Genomic DNA, 14931 nt, shown 5'->3' with positions numbered 1-14931 from the left:
AGCTGTGTCTGAACACGTGTTAATAAACCACAACATAGCAAAATGACATGAAACGAACAGATAAAAACATATGCAATGAATATGAATGGTTAAATTTCAAACAGCACTTCTTAAAAAATTGCATTGCTCCTGTGAAGGAGTAGGAATAATGCTCCAGAGCAGCTATTATGTTTATATAAAGCCCTTTATAGCTGTACTTCACAGGATTTCAAATCCATTAAAAACATTCACTGTGTAAAAACTAAGCAAAGCGGCAGTGGACTGATGTTCATTTAGCTTTTGCAAATGGAAAACTTAAATGTTAAGGGCAGTATGGACACCCTCTGTATTGACTGGGAGTATAATGTATGCTCCAGAAGTACATCATCACAATAAGGATGTCTTTAGCCTGACTGCACGGCTTAAAATCAAAAGGAAGCTGTCAGAAAGAAAAACAGGAAATTAAGTAACAGGAATTGATAGTCCAATAGGGAAAAGTACTTCAGGGTGCTGAGAGAAAAACAATTAGATGAGTCCTAATGAGACAGCACCTAACTGGCTTATGGTCACCCATACAACAGTTACTTTGTTAGACCTCTGAGTATCTACATATCTACAAAGAAATTTAAAAACCCCTGCTTTTAAGAGTGTGTCCATAAGGCCCGTGTACATGCATTTGGGAGAAGATGCCAGAAACTGCTCATCTGGGAGTTAACCTCTCTGGTTAACTTTAGGAGCATTTAGAGATAAAAGTCCACACTGTTTTTAAATCATCGTCCTTCTATCACACAGCTTTACAAAAAGAAGTTTACAATCAACTCCTGAAGGGAAGAAATGCAATTATTAAGCCTCCATCAGTTTTTTCAAAGCAATCCTGGTTACAGTACAAAGGCATCTGCCCAGCTCCTTGTGTACAACTGAAAAAGTTCCCTGGACCCAACCCGTAACAATGTGAAAGCTGAGATCTGTCATTTCTGAGAATGAATGCAAGGGAGCAGCTTGGCTTGTCATTGTGGCAAAAGCAGTTACGTAAAGCAATCTCAGAAAAGAGACAGAGAAGGAAGTACCCACATTAAATCACAGCTCTAAGAAGGCTATCTTTATCTCTTTAAAGAGTCTAAACTTAGACTGCAGTAAGCATGCCCCTCAGTATTAAAAATTGTGTAATGGGAATAAATGTAAACAGTGAAAAACAAAGTAAATAATTCTCACCATTTTCTCCTATTCCTCTATCTCTCCATTTTAATAAAGCCAGAACAAAAATTCACATATGACCAATGACACCAACACTCAGCAGGAGTCAAATGGAGATGTTATCGTATTCATCTACATATGAGAGACTGCTGATTCTACTTTTTGGTTAACATTCAGGGACTGCTTCTACCAAGCTCAAAATCAGTGCATCCCGACGCGCAGGAAGTCAAGGAGGGGAGCCAGGAGACCTGCGTGGTTAAACAGGGAACTGCTGGGCAAACTCAAGTGGAAGAGGAGGGTTTACAAATCACGGAAGGAGGGGCTGGCCACTTGGGAAGAATATAAGGCTGTTGTCAGAGGATGTAGGGAGGCAACTAGGAAAGCTAAGGCCTCCTTAGAGTTAAACCTGGCGAGAGGGGTCAAGGACAACAGGAAGAGCTTCTTCAAACACATGGCAGATAAAACTAACACCAGAGGCAATGTAGGCCCACTGATGAATGGGGTGGGTGCCCTGGTGACAGAAGATACAGAGAAGGCAGAATTACTGAATGCCTTCTTTGTCTCTGTCTACTCTGCCGGAGGCTGTCCTGAGGAGCCCCGTACCCTTGAGGCCCCAGAGGAAGGCAGGGCAATGGAGGAGTTTGCCTCAGTTGATGAGGACTGGGTTAGGGAGCAATTAAGCAATCTGGACATCCATAAATCCATGGGTCCAGATGGGATGCACCCACGGGTGCTGAGGGAGCTGGCTGAAGTCATTGCTGGACCGCTCTCCATCATCTTTGCCAAGTCTTGGGAAACGGGAGAGGTGCCTGAGGACTGGAGGAAAGCAAATGTCACTCCGGTCTTCAAAAAGGGCAAGAAGGAGGACCCGGGCAACTATAGACCGGTCAGCCTCACCTCCATCCCTGGGAAAGTGATGGAACACCTTATCCTTGGTGCCATCTTAAGACATATCAAGGATAAGAGGGTCATCAGGGACAGTCAACATGGCTTCACCAAGGGGAAGTCGTGTTTGACCAACCTCATAGCCTTTTATGAAGACGTAACAAGGTGGACTCATGATGGCAAAGCAGTGGATGTGGTCTACCTTGACTTCAGCAAAGCATTTGACACCGTCTCCCACATCATCCTCACGGCAAAACTGAGGAAGTGTGGACTGGATGATTGGGTAGTGAGGTGGACTGCAAACTGGCTGAAGGAGAGAAGCCAGAGAGTCGTGATCAATGGGGCGGAGTCTGGTTGGAGGCCTGTATCTAGTGGAGTGCCTCAAGGGTCAATTCTGGGACCAATACTGTTCAATATATTCATCAATGACTTGGATGAGGGAATTGAGTGTACTATCAGCAAGTTTGCTGATGACACCAAGCTGGGAGGAGTGGCTGACACGCCAGAGGGCTGTGCTGCCATCCAGCGAGATCTGGACAGGCTAGAGAGTTGGGCGGGGAAAAATTTAATGAAATATAACAAGGGAAAATGTAGAGTCTTGCATCTGGGCAGGAACAACCCCAGGTTCCAGTACAGGTTGGGGAATGACCTATCAGAGAGCAGTGTAGGGGAAAGGGACCTGGGGGTCCTGATGGACAGTAGGATGACCATGAGCCAGCACTGTGCCCTTGTGGCCAAGAAGGCCAATGGCATCCTGGGGTGGATTAGAAGGGGGGTGGTTAGTAGGTCGAGAGAGGTTCTCCTTCCCCTCTACTCTGCCCTGGTGAGACCTCATCTGGAATATTGTGTCCAGTTCTGGGCCCCTCAGTTCAAGAAGGACAGGGAACTGCTGGAGAGAGTCCAGTGCAGGGCCACAAAGATGATGAAGGCAGTGGAGCATCTCCCTTATGAGGAAAGGCTGAGGGAGCTGGGTCTCTTGAGCTTGGAGAAGAGGAGACTGAGGGGTGACCTTATCAATGTTTATAAATATATAAAGGGTGGGTGTCACGAGGATGGAGCCAGGCTCTTCTCGGTGACAACCAACAGTAAGACAAGCGGTAATGGGTTCAAGCTGGAACACAAGAGGTTCCACTTAAATTTGAGAAGAAACTTCTTCTCAGTGAGGGTGACGGAACACTGGAACAGGCTGCCCAGGGAGGTTGTGGATTCTCCTTCTCTGGAGACATTCAAAACCCGCCTGGACGCCTTCCTATGTAACCTCACCTAGGTGTTCCTGCTCTGGCAGGGGGATTGGACTAGATGATCTTTCGAGGTCCCTTCCAATCCCTAACATTCTGTGATTCTGTGATTCTGTGATACTATGGCTTGAAAGAACACAGAAAGAATATTTAAAAGCAAAAGTATAACAGATACTTGTCAAAACAAAGATCAGGCATCTTACATGACAGTAAGCAAGAAGGAATTTAGAGATGTGAATAAAAAGAAAGCCATAATACCTTGGGATCTTTATTTCTTATGAGCCTTCGTCATTTTTATTGTTAAGATTTCTACGTGTTATAGCAATGCAGTAGCCTTCACACTGTACATTTCTTGAATGCCACTGCATACCTCTGTATTTGCAAATGTGCAATATGTTGCCAAAGCCGATCATTTCTGAACCATCATCATTAAGAGGCATAGAAAGAGGGCAAACGAGTACATACCCACCTTGAAACTTGAATGAACTCCAGATTCAAAGGACATAGCAACCCACAGTTCCTAATCCAGAAACAAAAGTGTGCAAGCCACTCTTTTTGCACTGCTGTATTGGCCTTAAGCAGCTCTACCTAAACTTCTGTTAAAGTGCATTCTATGTCTTTTAAAATAACCAAATGTGAAACAGCTCATGTCTTTCCAAAATAGTAATCTTTAAGCAAGTCAATGCATGCTACGGAACATGTATAACTGAACAGGAAGTTTTATGTTGATTCACTCACTATCTGCCTTAGACCTAGACTTGCACCTTTTTAATGGATTATTGTGAGAGCAGTTTTCAGTGCGGGAAAGTACTTGTTTTACCATTAGAGTTTGATTTGAGTCCAGCAGTGTTTTCATAGAAGTCAGAGAACACAGGACAGAAATTGAACTCAGGAAACATTCAAAAAAACAGTGCCCCACAGTTTTGAAGCCTGTTCCATATCCACCTCTTAGTAGCTACATTTAGATGATGTTTCTTGCCCTGATGACGACAACATTACTCAAGAAGGGTCCTACTGAAGAAACAAACCACTTACTGTTTCTCTTCTATCTCCAAAGTTGTTATTCTGTTAAAGGAAATATTAGATTGGATGCACATGATTGCTCTTTTACAAATCTACATCTTCTCTCTCACTCACTTAAAATTACATTTCCAGAAAACTACTAGAACATATAAATAAAGCTGCTAACAGGCCTATAATTTTCCAGGTCCTCCATCTTACCCTCTTTCTAATAATACATGTGTGTCTGTTCGTTTTCTGTTCTTTCCAGTTTCCAGATGCTTCTGCCCAGTTTTGAAGATCAAAGAGTTTAATGATTTATAATAGCTGATCCCTTACTACCCTTCCTATCGATAATGAGGAGACAATTCCTTCCTTGAACACTTTTCTCCCTTAGATAAGTTTCAATATCTGCATATTTTTACTCCGCATACAGAATCTTTAGGTCCTATAGCAGACCATGTTCAGGAACCTAAATACAACTTAGAAGGTTTTTGAAAACACTTTAAGAATATTTTTCATCATTTTCTTTGCGAATAATGCAGCTTAAAGAAGTTGATTTTCCTCTGTTGCCAGCAATCACTTCCATAAGACACCAAGTCTTGAGCAGGATGTTGGACTAGATGACCTTCTGAGGTTCTCCTATAGCTTGAATTATCCTATGATACTATGAATTAGGAGTCTATTTCATCAGTAAAGTGTGCCAATAAACATTTATTTTTAAAAAGAGAAACATTTTGCTTTCATTTTAGCACCTTTTACTTCTCCACTTCTCCACTTAAGCTCATGCAACTCATGCAACATAAATCAGACACATGCTGCAAAATGGGTGGTCTATTATAACATGCCTGGCTTAAAATTAAAACATAAACTTGATTCGAATGCACTGATGGGGAAGAAATTCATTCCTACTCATTCAACAGTTACTTGTATTTTTACAATGGAGAATAGTTCTTGCCTGTAGAAATAAAAAAGCACAGTGCTAGCACACCAAGGGTTCAAAACAATTATCAAACAATTTAGTGGGCAGTAATCATGGGAAGAATTTTTCTGCACAACACTGCTGAACCATCTGACACCATACTTAAAAACTGGTAGGAAGTTTCCAGACACAACTCTTCTTCTGTTAAACTGTATAAATTAAAAACTTCAGTTTGGCTCCTCACAGACTCCTACCCTTTTTGATGAAAATCAGTAATACAAGCTTTGGAAATACCATACACCTATTAACTACTAAAATCACATTGGTCTTCTGGTAAATGAAAGGCAACAGCAGCATGGCATTGTTTCCATGAAGGTTCAAAGGTTCTAAGGCTGGAATTAATATGCTGCTTTGGAAAATAAACAAGAAGATATTTCTACAAAACTTTAAAGCACAGGCAAAATGCACTTACAGTGTTGGCAAGTTCTAAGTAGCTTCCTCCAACAGATCTGCTGAAATTTGAGGTCTGAGCTAGAAGTCTCTGCAGAGCAGCCTGTTGACTCGCATTGCTTCCACCATTCTCCAGTACATTTTGTAGTATAAAATTACTCTGGAGGTCTGGGCTCTGAAGGTCTCTTGCTCCTGAATCATACTCCCAGCTTTCTCTGGCTCCTGATAAGGCACCTAAAATGCAGAAATGGAAAAGCATTCTAGTATGGACTGTGTATATAAAGAACACATAGAATCACAGAATATCTCAGAGACACATAAGGATCATGAAGTCTAACTCCCTGCTCCTCTCAGGACTACTTAAAACTAAACCATATGACAAAGAGCATCATCCAGACACTCCTTGAACCCTGACAGCCTTGATGCCATGACCACTTCCCTGGGGAGCCTGTTCTAAGTCACCAGCCACTGTCTCAGTGAAGAACCTTTTCCTAATGTCTGATCTGAACTTCCCCTGATGCAGCTTCATTCCATTTCCTCATGACCTCCACTGGTTACCAGAGAGAGGAGATCAGCACCTCATCCTCCACTGCTCTCCCTGAGGAAGTCGTAGGCTGTGATGAGCTCACCCATCAGCTTTCTCTTCTCCAAGCTGAACAAACCCAGTGACCTCAGCCATTCCTTGTAAGTCTTGCCGTGATGACATTTCACAATCTTGGTTCCCCTCCTCTGGACACCCTCCCATAGTTTGATGTCCCTCTTATACGGAGGTCCCCAAAACCACACATGGCACCTGAAAGGTGGGGCCGCACCAGGGCAGCGCAGAATGGGACAACCACCTCCCTCGATGGCCAGCTATGCTGTGCTTGATGCACCTCAGGACATGGTTGGCTGCCAGGGCACACTGCTGACACATGAATAAGTCTGCTTATCTTTCCAGAAAAAAAAAAAAAGCAAACAGCTCCACCAGCATTATTCCCCATCTTGATCATGCTGACAATGCAAGAAAAGTAAAGCATTTTCAATGCACAGATCATTTACTAAATTACAAGATCCAGAAGAAAAAATAAAAGCATTTGCATACATTATTTAGTATAGAGTAAAAACGGTGTAATTTACAATAGCTAAGGACCACTGAATGAGTGTCAGTTACTATGTTAGATTGAAAAGTAGCACTGATCAAAGAACAAAAGAGAAAAAAGGTAATTCACCTCTTTTTGCTTACTGAATACTAGGACAATACATGAATCATTTAGCTGTACAGTTCAGCACTTTTTATATTAGCACTGCCTTTGTTATTATCTCAGGATTGCTTAATTCAGTGACACACAATCATAAATTACAAATCAATGCAAGAATATAATAATGTAGCTACTGACAAACAATGAATGCTTCAGAGAAAGTTTCTGTATCATGAAGTTGTGGCATTGCTTTTTCTCCATGTATGATTCTTCAGTTCCCTGCAGGCAGAGATGGGCTTAAATCCCAAAACAAATTTAACAAAATGTTCTTATTTTATCCCTATTTCATCCCTAAGTGTTTCCTTCTGCTTCCCATACAACTGTCTCACTCCTTTTAAAATCTTGTTATGTTTTAGAGTGAACAGTTTCCTATGGCAAAACATTCCACAGCGGACACTAGATTATTTAATAACCCTGGGCAGCACTGTAAAATTTCATATGTAGCATAATGAAGATTAAAAGCAATTAAGTGACTTGTCCAAGGACACATTCCAAGTTAATAGAAAAGTTGGAGCAGCACTACAGACTACAGCAAAACTCTAAATCCACCGTGCAATCATCAAGCCATAAGTAATTGTCTGTAATGCCACCATATTAGTTTGAAAGCTTTTCCTTTTTATGAGCTAGTTCTCTCTCTCAAATATTCATTAGCATTCTAAGTGAGTGTTTACTAATCAGTGGTTATTACTTGTACAGTACAATGCCAGGGAGAAACAATAAACTATATAATGAACTATTAGGAGAATGCCTCCCCCTCGCCAAGAAAGTTGAAGCTGCAAAGTGCAAATAGAGAAGCAGCCAGAAGGGAAGTAAGACGGCAATTAATCTGTAGCTTTAGGTCAATATCCTAACACCCTGTAAAGCAGTTATGCATAACAAACTGACTTAAGAAACCCAGATGTGGTTTCCCTGCCTTACTGTAAGGAGAATATGCTAGTCTTTGAACACGTAAGTAGAAAATAAAACAAAAAAGTATTACAGTTTATACCAATACAATTACCATGATTCATTACCACAGGTCCAGGTAAAAATTAAAGATTGATTCAATTATGTTTACACCAAGAGCATGCACCACCTTACTTAATCTAACTACATGCTGCAACCTCTCCAACAGCACTGAACTAGGACGGTTCCAGATAGACACCAGCAGTATTTTACATCATGTGCAGTGCACTACAACTAGTGACAACACACAAGGTTAGGAATCTCTGCCCTCTTATGGCCACAGCATACTGTGCAGCAAAAAAACCAGCAGCCCACAGAGCTGAAGGAGCAGAAATGTCTCAGAAGCCTGAGGGGGACAGGGGATAGTTCTGTCATCTCCCAGGTTTGACAAGGGAAACAACTCTGCCTGCACAACCATAGCCACAGAATTAAGAGAGGTGGTTATATCATCCTCTTTTTACAGAGCTAAATATGACACATATTTCAACAGAGCACATGCACTAAATTTCCATTACTCAAATGACACTGTCCTGCAAAAGGGCCTTCACATTCATTCAATTAACAATAGTAGCTTTGTTGAAGACCTGGGTGGCCTTCATAGATTGTACCATCTGCTAGCAAATTGGAAGTGCTAATAACACCCAGCTGGCTCAGAAGTCACCTGTCAATCCCAAGTGGACCCAGGAAAGCTTGCTTTATGACTGTATTGTGACTGTATTTTTAACCCAAGTTTTCTTCAAAGTTCAACTCTGTACTCCTAATTAAGTAAAAACAAAATAAAACAAAAGGCAAGAGGAGATGACTGTTATAACGAAGGGCATTTCCAGTACTTTATTTTGGGCTTAACCTCAGTCTCTAAATTTGCCCACTTTTTTCCCCAACAGATTCCAAAACTGGCTGTTAAGATGCTGTCCTGCTGGGTCATGCACCTTTCAAGTCTCAGCTCTGCAGGGAAGCTCTGCAGTTCTCAGAACTGAGATTTCAGTTATAACTGAAAATTAAATTGGGAATTAACATGCAACTCTTGCTCTTACAGTAGTAACCAGAAAAAAGGTATCATTAGGCATGATAACACACCAAGAGCTGACATCTGACCTGATAACTAGGAATCTATAGTTCCTAAACCTGTGTTTAAGAACTAGTCTTCACAGAACTACACACGTATCCTACAGTAGTTTTCCCTTTTGCTCTACACTTAAAATCATATGAAACATGAAGTTTACATATTAAATGAAACAAAATTATTAGCATCAAAATTCCCAGGCAATAAGCATGCTGGAAAAAAACTTATGTTACTATAATTATTAAGCAGAAAAAGGAAAAAAATTAGTTGTACAATATTTGTATCAGCCAAGTAATAGAAGAACATATAATTGGTTTCAAATTTCAGAAGTAATGTTTCAACTCCAGAGAAAGACAGTTAAATCAATCCCTTTTGGACTGACTGGATACATCAGTCTTCTCTAATAGTGCAGTATGAAAGCTTCTGATTCTCAATAAGCTTCTACACAAGTATTCTTCCTAGTACTACTAGCACTTTCCTTTCTTGACCTTTAATTAATTCTGGGTACAATTCATGTTACAGCAGACACTCAATACCTAACAGGAACTTTTTGTTTCTAGTCTTGTATAGAGTAGATCATCTGAGTATATGTGCATCCAGTAGCAGCAGTCAGGTCAATCACAGCTGGGCAACCTAAATCTTGTCTGAAATATTTATTTAAAGATTTTGGCTTTTTCCAGGTTTTCCTGTTATTTTAGTCAATCACAGCTTTTACTTATTTCCTTACAATTTACAATTATTTAAACTTTGACATATCACATTAAAGAAAAACAAAGGACAGTTTACTTTGATGACACATACAAGATTCCATAATTCCAGTTCGTGAATTGTCCCAAAGCTGTTTAAAGTCACTTTAATCAATTTCCTTGAAAAATATCACTATGATAGGATACCTTGCCCATCTGCATTGAGACTTCTTGCTAGCTTAATCTTGTCACCTGCAAAGCCCTCAGTAAGAGCACAGTGTCTGTGTCCTGGTACAGGTGTCACCCCATCATGCTGATGTGAAAGAAAATGGCATCTCATCTTCTCTACTAACTTCTCTGCTTAGAAGCCTTGAATTCTGCAGCAGTGAACCAAGCGCCTACCGTAACTGCAAGCCTACCCAAAGCCAAGCTTTTTGGTTTGTTAAAGGTTAGCTTTACCAGCCTATGCTGACAGACTAAGCATTATGTGATTGCATCTTTGCTCACAGAGTAAGAAAGACAACCCACCAAGATGGTAGGGTGCTGAAGATGTATTAGTTGCTGAAAAAATCTGGGGTATCAGGAAAAGAGAGGTATTGTAAGATCAGCCCTACATCAGCTTCTCAAATGAGTCTGACTTATGAAACATGGCAAACATGAAGACAGTTGGCAATGTATGACACCATGAGCACAACCAGCCTCTACGTCACACAGCTACACCTCACTCAATGAGGAGGGTCTTAACAGCAGACATCTAAAATCTGGTCACTGTTTTTCATGAGGTATCAGTGACATTTAGTTACTTAAACTTATCTGAGAAACTCTGAGATGTAACACAGAATATAAGTCACATGTGCACTGGGCACAGCTTGCAGCTTCTAGCAGAAATTTTATTCTAGAACATGATGATTTTGCTGCCGCGTGGCTGGGAGTTAACTCCTCTCAGTTCAGTGTTTCCATCAGCCATGATATTGCAATCCGAAGTTGCATAATTATTTTAAAACTTTTTCTTCATGACTTATTACATGCATACAACAATTCCTGGCGATACCGTCCATCTGATTCTACCATTGCCTTTCACACACTGGATCACTCAATAGACATAAATACGTTACAGTTTAGGCAACCAGTGACTTTGCAGCTTTTTAAGGTGAGCCAGACAGTTCCTCTCTTTTCCAATTTGTTCAATATTCAAAATTCAGATCCTGACTGACCAGAGACAGAATCCTTCTGTATTCCAAAAGCATTATCTCACCAGAAAAAATGGCTATTTTTCAGCATTCAGCCTAATCTTTCATTCAACAGTTAAAATTCGAAAACCTATAAGAAAGAGTGAGAATTGTGAGTGCTTACTCTTTTATTCAATAAAAGCAACAAGGAGATTTGTGAAAAGCACCAGTCGTTTGAAAGCTCCCTCCTGGCTTCAGTAATAATGATTTTTGTGGTAAGACCACCACTGAATGAAGTGAAAAACATCTAAAATTAACGAAGAATGGTCTTTTTGCACTAATTAGTCAGCTGAACAAGACATCAAGGAGTAGGCCTGGCTATAAAAAATGGAAGGTATAGCAGGAAACCAAGAGGAATGGGGAGTAGGTCTTTGGACATTCAGACATTGAACTCCTATAAGCTGATGGAAAAACTGCAAGGGCCAAATGCACTTAAAAATTCATACATTGAAGAGAGCTGCAATTGCTCAAGCAACATATGAGGTACAGTAAATCAAAACAACTGAAGAGCAGCTATGCTCCAAAAAGGGATCAACTTTATATTAAGCCAACCTGACTAGAGAAGTGAAAATTAAGTCATATTTGGAGCTTATTGAAACTATTTCCATTGTTTCCTACATAACATCATGTGTGTCCGTAACAGCAACATTCTCCATAACACACTAAAAACCAAGTGTTTTCTCTCACAACCTGCTGTCTGGGATGTTTTTTCCCAAGAGACTTACAGAAAACTAGAGAGGAAGTGGGTATAGCATTTTTGTTCACAAAAACCTTCTGGTAGAACTGTTTATGTATGCAATGGAACCTACTTAAACCACAAGATAACCACAAAACGCTTTATGTGAGTCAGTGAACTACTCCCATATAGCAATCAAAGACCGAGGGCTCCAGCTTCGCTGCCCGTAGTTACCACCTAGTACATGTCCGAAGTCTGTCAGCTAGAGTAACTCCTGTTTACCAGGAAACACACTTTAAAACCTACTTAATATTTTGCATTGGATGACAAAACAATATAAATGACAGCATGGCAAAAAAGTGATGACAATAACTGCCTCTCCCATCCACAGGTGGGTGAGCCTGTTCATTTAAAAATACAGAAAACTGTCTTCTAAATATCCATTACAAGTTCTCAGAGAATTCAGAATAAAACAACTTTTATTTTTTTGAGGGGAAAAAAAAAAGTCTGCAGAGGCATAATTTTTAAATACATGCTCAACTCAGCGTTCAGTCCTAGAGAAAGTTCTCATCAGAACTTTTTGGAACTCTCCTCCAGTGACCTAGAGGGAAATAACTTGCTATAGGAGAAGCAGTAATGAGATAAGAGTAATCTCTAAAAGAAGGTTCTGTGGGATCACTATCTATGTTTTGTTCCTCCCACCACACCTTTATCTGGTTTGATGAACATTGCACAGAAGATACTGATACTGTGTTAGGCTATGTCATTTCAGTCCTTTCCTCCTTAGGATTGGAAGCGAGGACAGCAAGCTCTCAGTGAAGGAAGCCACAGCTATGACCCACTCTGACTGAGGCAACTTACTTCATGGGAGAAATCTGTTTCATGAAATAGATCTAAGAGGAAAATTGAACCAAATCAATCATTTTTGCTCTAAAAAGAAAAGCCTTGGACTTCTAAGAAAAATGCATCTGACACCTTTGATAATTTTCGTCTAGTGTTTTCTAAATTCCTCAAAGAACAAAAAGTCCCAGAACATTTTGATATTATGCCAAGATAAGCAAGTATACTTTGAAGGAGCATGAACAGCATTTTATATGCCTTTACTAGTACTAGGAACATACGATACAATGCACGTGCATTACAGAGATCACAAAAATACACATCACTATCTAACAAATGACCTAATAGAGCATAATGTTTTTGCCATAGAAATATGGCAAAGAACAAATCAAAAAAGTAGCCAAAATTTGACTGAAAGAGTAAAATCATTTTCGTTTGAGAACATATGAAACTAATACGACATACAAGAATTCTCTTACAGATGTAACTCAGTAAAATAAATCTTCTCCAGCTATGTTTCATAACAGCCACTGAAGGCTCATGTACAGTTTTAGGTGTGTAAGTGTAGTATGTACAGCAAGTGCAGTCAGCTCACACTTTGCCTCCCCTGTTTCCCTGAACTACAGTTACAATGTTTTCACATCCTACTGGTATGTTTCTTCAAATCATCACAAAACCTCACCTGTATTTCAGGTTCACTGAAGTATCCTCGTATTTGTGCATTCAGAATTCAGGAATTCTGTGCTGCTGAACTCACTACAGGGTACAAATACATAATAAATCTGGGAGATTCTTAAATGCACCTTTAAAGAAATTAGAACAGTTAGAAACTTAACCAGTACTCTCATTAACTAAAGTAATGTTAGCATCAGTTTTTCTAGGCTTTTAGGTTTTGGTTTTTTTACACTCAATGACTTATTTCTCTAAGTAGATTTTTACCAAGTATAAAAACTACGTAAAATCATAAGAAATAAACTGAATGCCCACATGAAAATTAGAACACATAAAAGAATGAGCTTGCCAAGAATAAAACCACAAAGTAGACAATCAAAGTTTGTATCAGGTAACTCATTCTTTATAAAGTCTTGAGAAATTAAGACATTTAGTGATATGTCTAGTGAAAAAGTTTATCTCATTAGAATTTCCCAGCCATGCAACACAGCTTTGTGGAGGAGGAAGCTGGGCTTGATAAACCAGAAGCCCAGGCCATGCATACTAACAAATATTTGTGGAATTTCAGCCAAATGACCTTCATCAAATTTATTTCAATTAATGTAGAAATGCAAATCTGTAAAATATTGTGGTTTCAGTACTTCCCAGCAGATCAGCATTGGCCATAAAGGAAACGATGAAACAGAAAACAAAAAATCACAGTATCCATGACACCCTCATATGCCTGTCCTTGAATATGGAATAATTTAAGATTATCATTGAGACATGACAACCATTTTGTCTATTCAGACACAAGAAATGGATGATGGGAATGACTTATCAACAGTCTGGAAATCAAAGTCTCCCAGAACTCAGGTGTTGTTTAATTACCAAACTAAATTTTGCCAGAACACTTATGTCTAACAACTGCATTGCACTTAGGAATTCAATCTAATATTTCTTTTGAGGTTTATAGTCAGGGAGACAATAATCCTTTTTTTCCCTGGAAATTAATTATGTCAGTAAAAAGAGGTGTATATAGTAATAGGAAAAAGGGCACATAAATCCTGAAATCATACCGAGGCTAGATGAAGTTCCAACACACCTTTCAAGTACAGTATTTGTATTGTATACACTGTATTTTTTTTTAAAGTTATTTTCTCCACATGGCAATTTTTTCTATATGTAAACGATCACCTTCCTTCCCCAGATTATCTTCCACTCAAAAGAATCTCAATTTGGATCTGACTTCAATTCATGTGTACCAAAGCAAACAAACAAAACATCTTGCATTTGTTTTCTGTCATTGTCATTTTGTTGCTCACTGTTTTATGAACCATAATATGTTAGATCTACACCGGCTCTATTATAAGTGGGCAGGCTGAAAAGCATATCACCACATAAGTCAGGAGAGGCTAAGCAGGAATTTGCCAAGAGGGAACCTTTGTTTTAGAAAAGCTTGAGAGTGGGATCTGCTCATCCCCAAGTCAAACGACGCATGGCTTCTGTGAAAATCCCAGCTGCATCCTTTTGGTTTCTCAAGCTTATCACAGTCTGTGTAGAGAGCATGAACTAGAACGAAAGTGATGAAGTGATGCTGTAAGCCAGTTCCACACTCCGTATGTCAAGCCACAGCTCCATGTATTGCCATTGGAATTGACCAAGAAGCCTGCACAACACTGGCTGTGCAGTAACATTACTCTGGACCAAGCCAGAGCTGTGGTGCTCTGCAGAGCTGCGTGGTGGCCAAGGACCAGGCTCCAGCTCCAGCTCCATGCTTCTGTCGGGGCCAACCATTCTATCAACTTTAGGTAGCAGCAGCTATCAAGAAGTGTAGCTTCCTGCATTTCCCCCACAGGCATGCTCTGCCCCCCAGTCTGTCTATATTCCCCCTTCCCTCAAATTTTTTAAGCTATTTGGTAATTTCAAAGAC

The 14931-nt window shown here is 39.9% G+C and overlaps 1 protein-coding gene across 2 annotated transcripts in view; it reads right to left on the bottom strand.

The window, feature by feature from the left end:
- The window catches only part of MCC (MCC regulator of WNT signaling pathway), a 217245-nt gene that overhangs the window by 177631 nt on the left and 24683 nt on the right, over positions 1–14931 (bottom strand). For both annotated transcript variants that reach the window (XM_065657621.1, XM_065657622.1), the window contains exon 3: positions 5690–5901. In XM_065657621.1, the coding sequence (XP_065513693.1) occupies positions 5690–5901 (212 nt within the window). The remainder of the gene's footprint in view (positions 1–5689; positions 5902–14931) is intronic.

Source organism: Caloenas nicobarica, chromosome Z, assembly GCF_036013445.1.
Source record: "Caloenas nicobarica isolate bCalNic1 chromosome Z, bCalNic1.hap1, whole genome shotgun sequence".
Taxonomy (NCBI): domain Eukaryota; kingdom Metazoa; phylum Chordata; class Aves; order Columbiformes; family Columbidae; genus Caloenas; species Caloenas nicobarica.
This window is presented reverse-complemented; position numbering and strand designations above follow the sequence as displayed.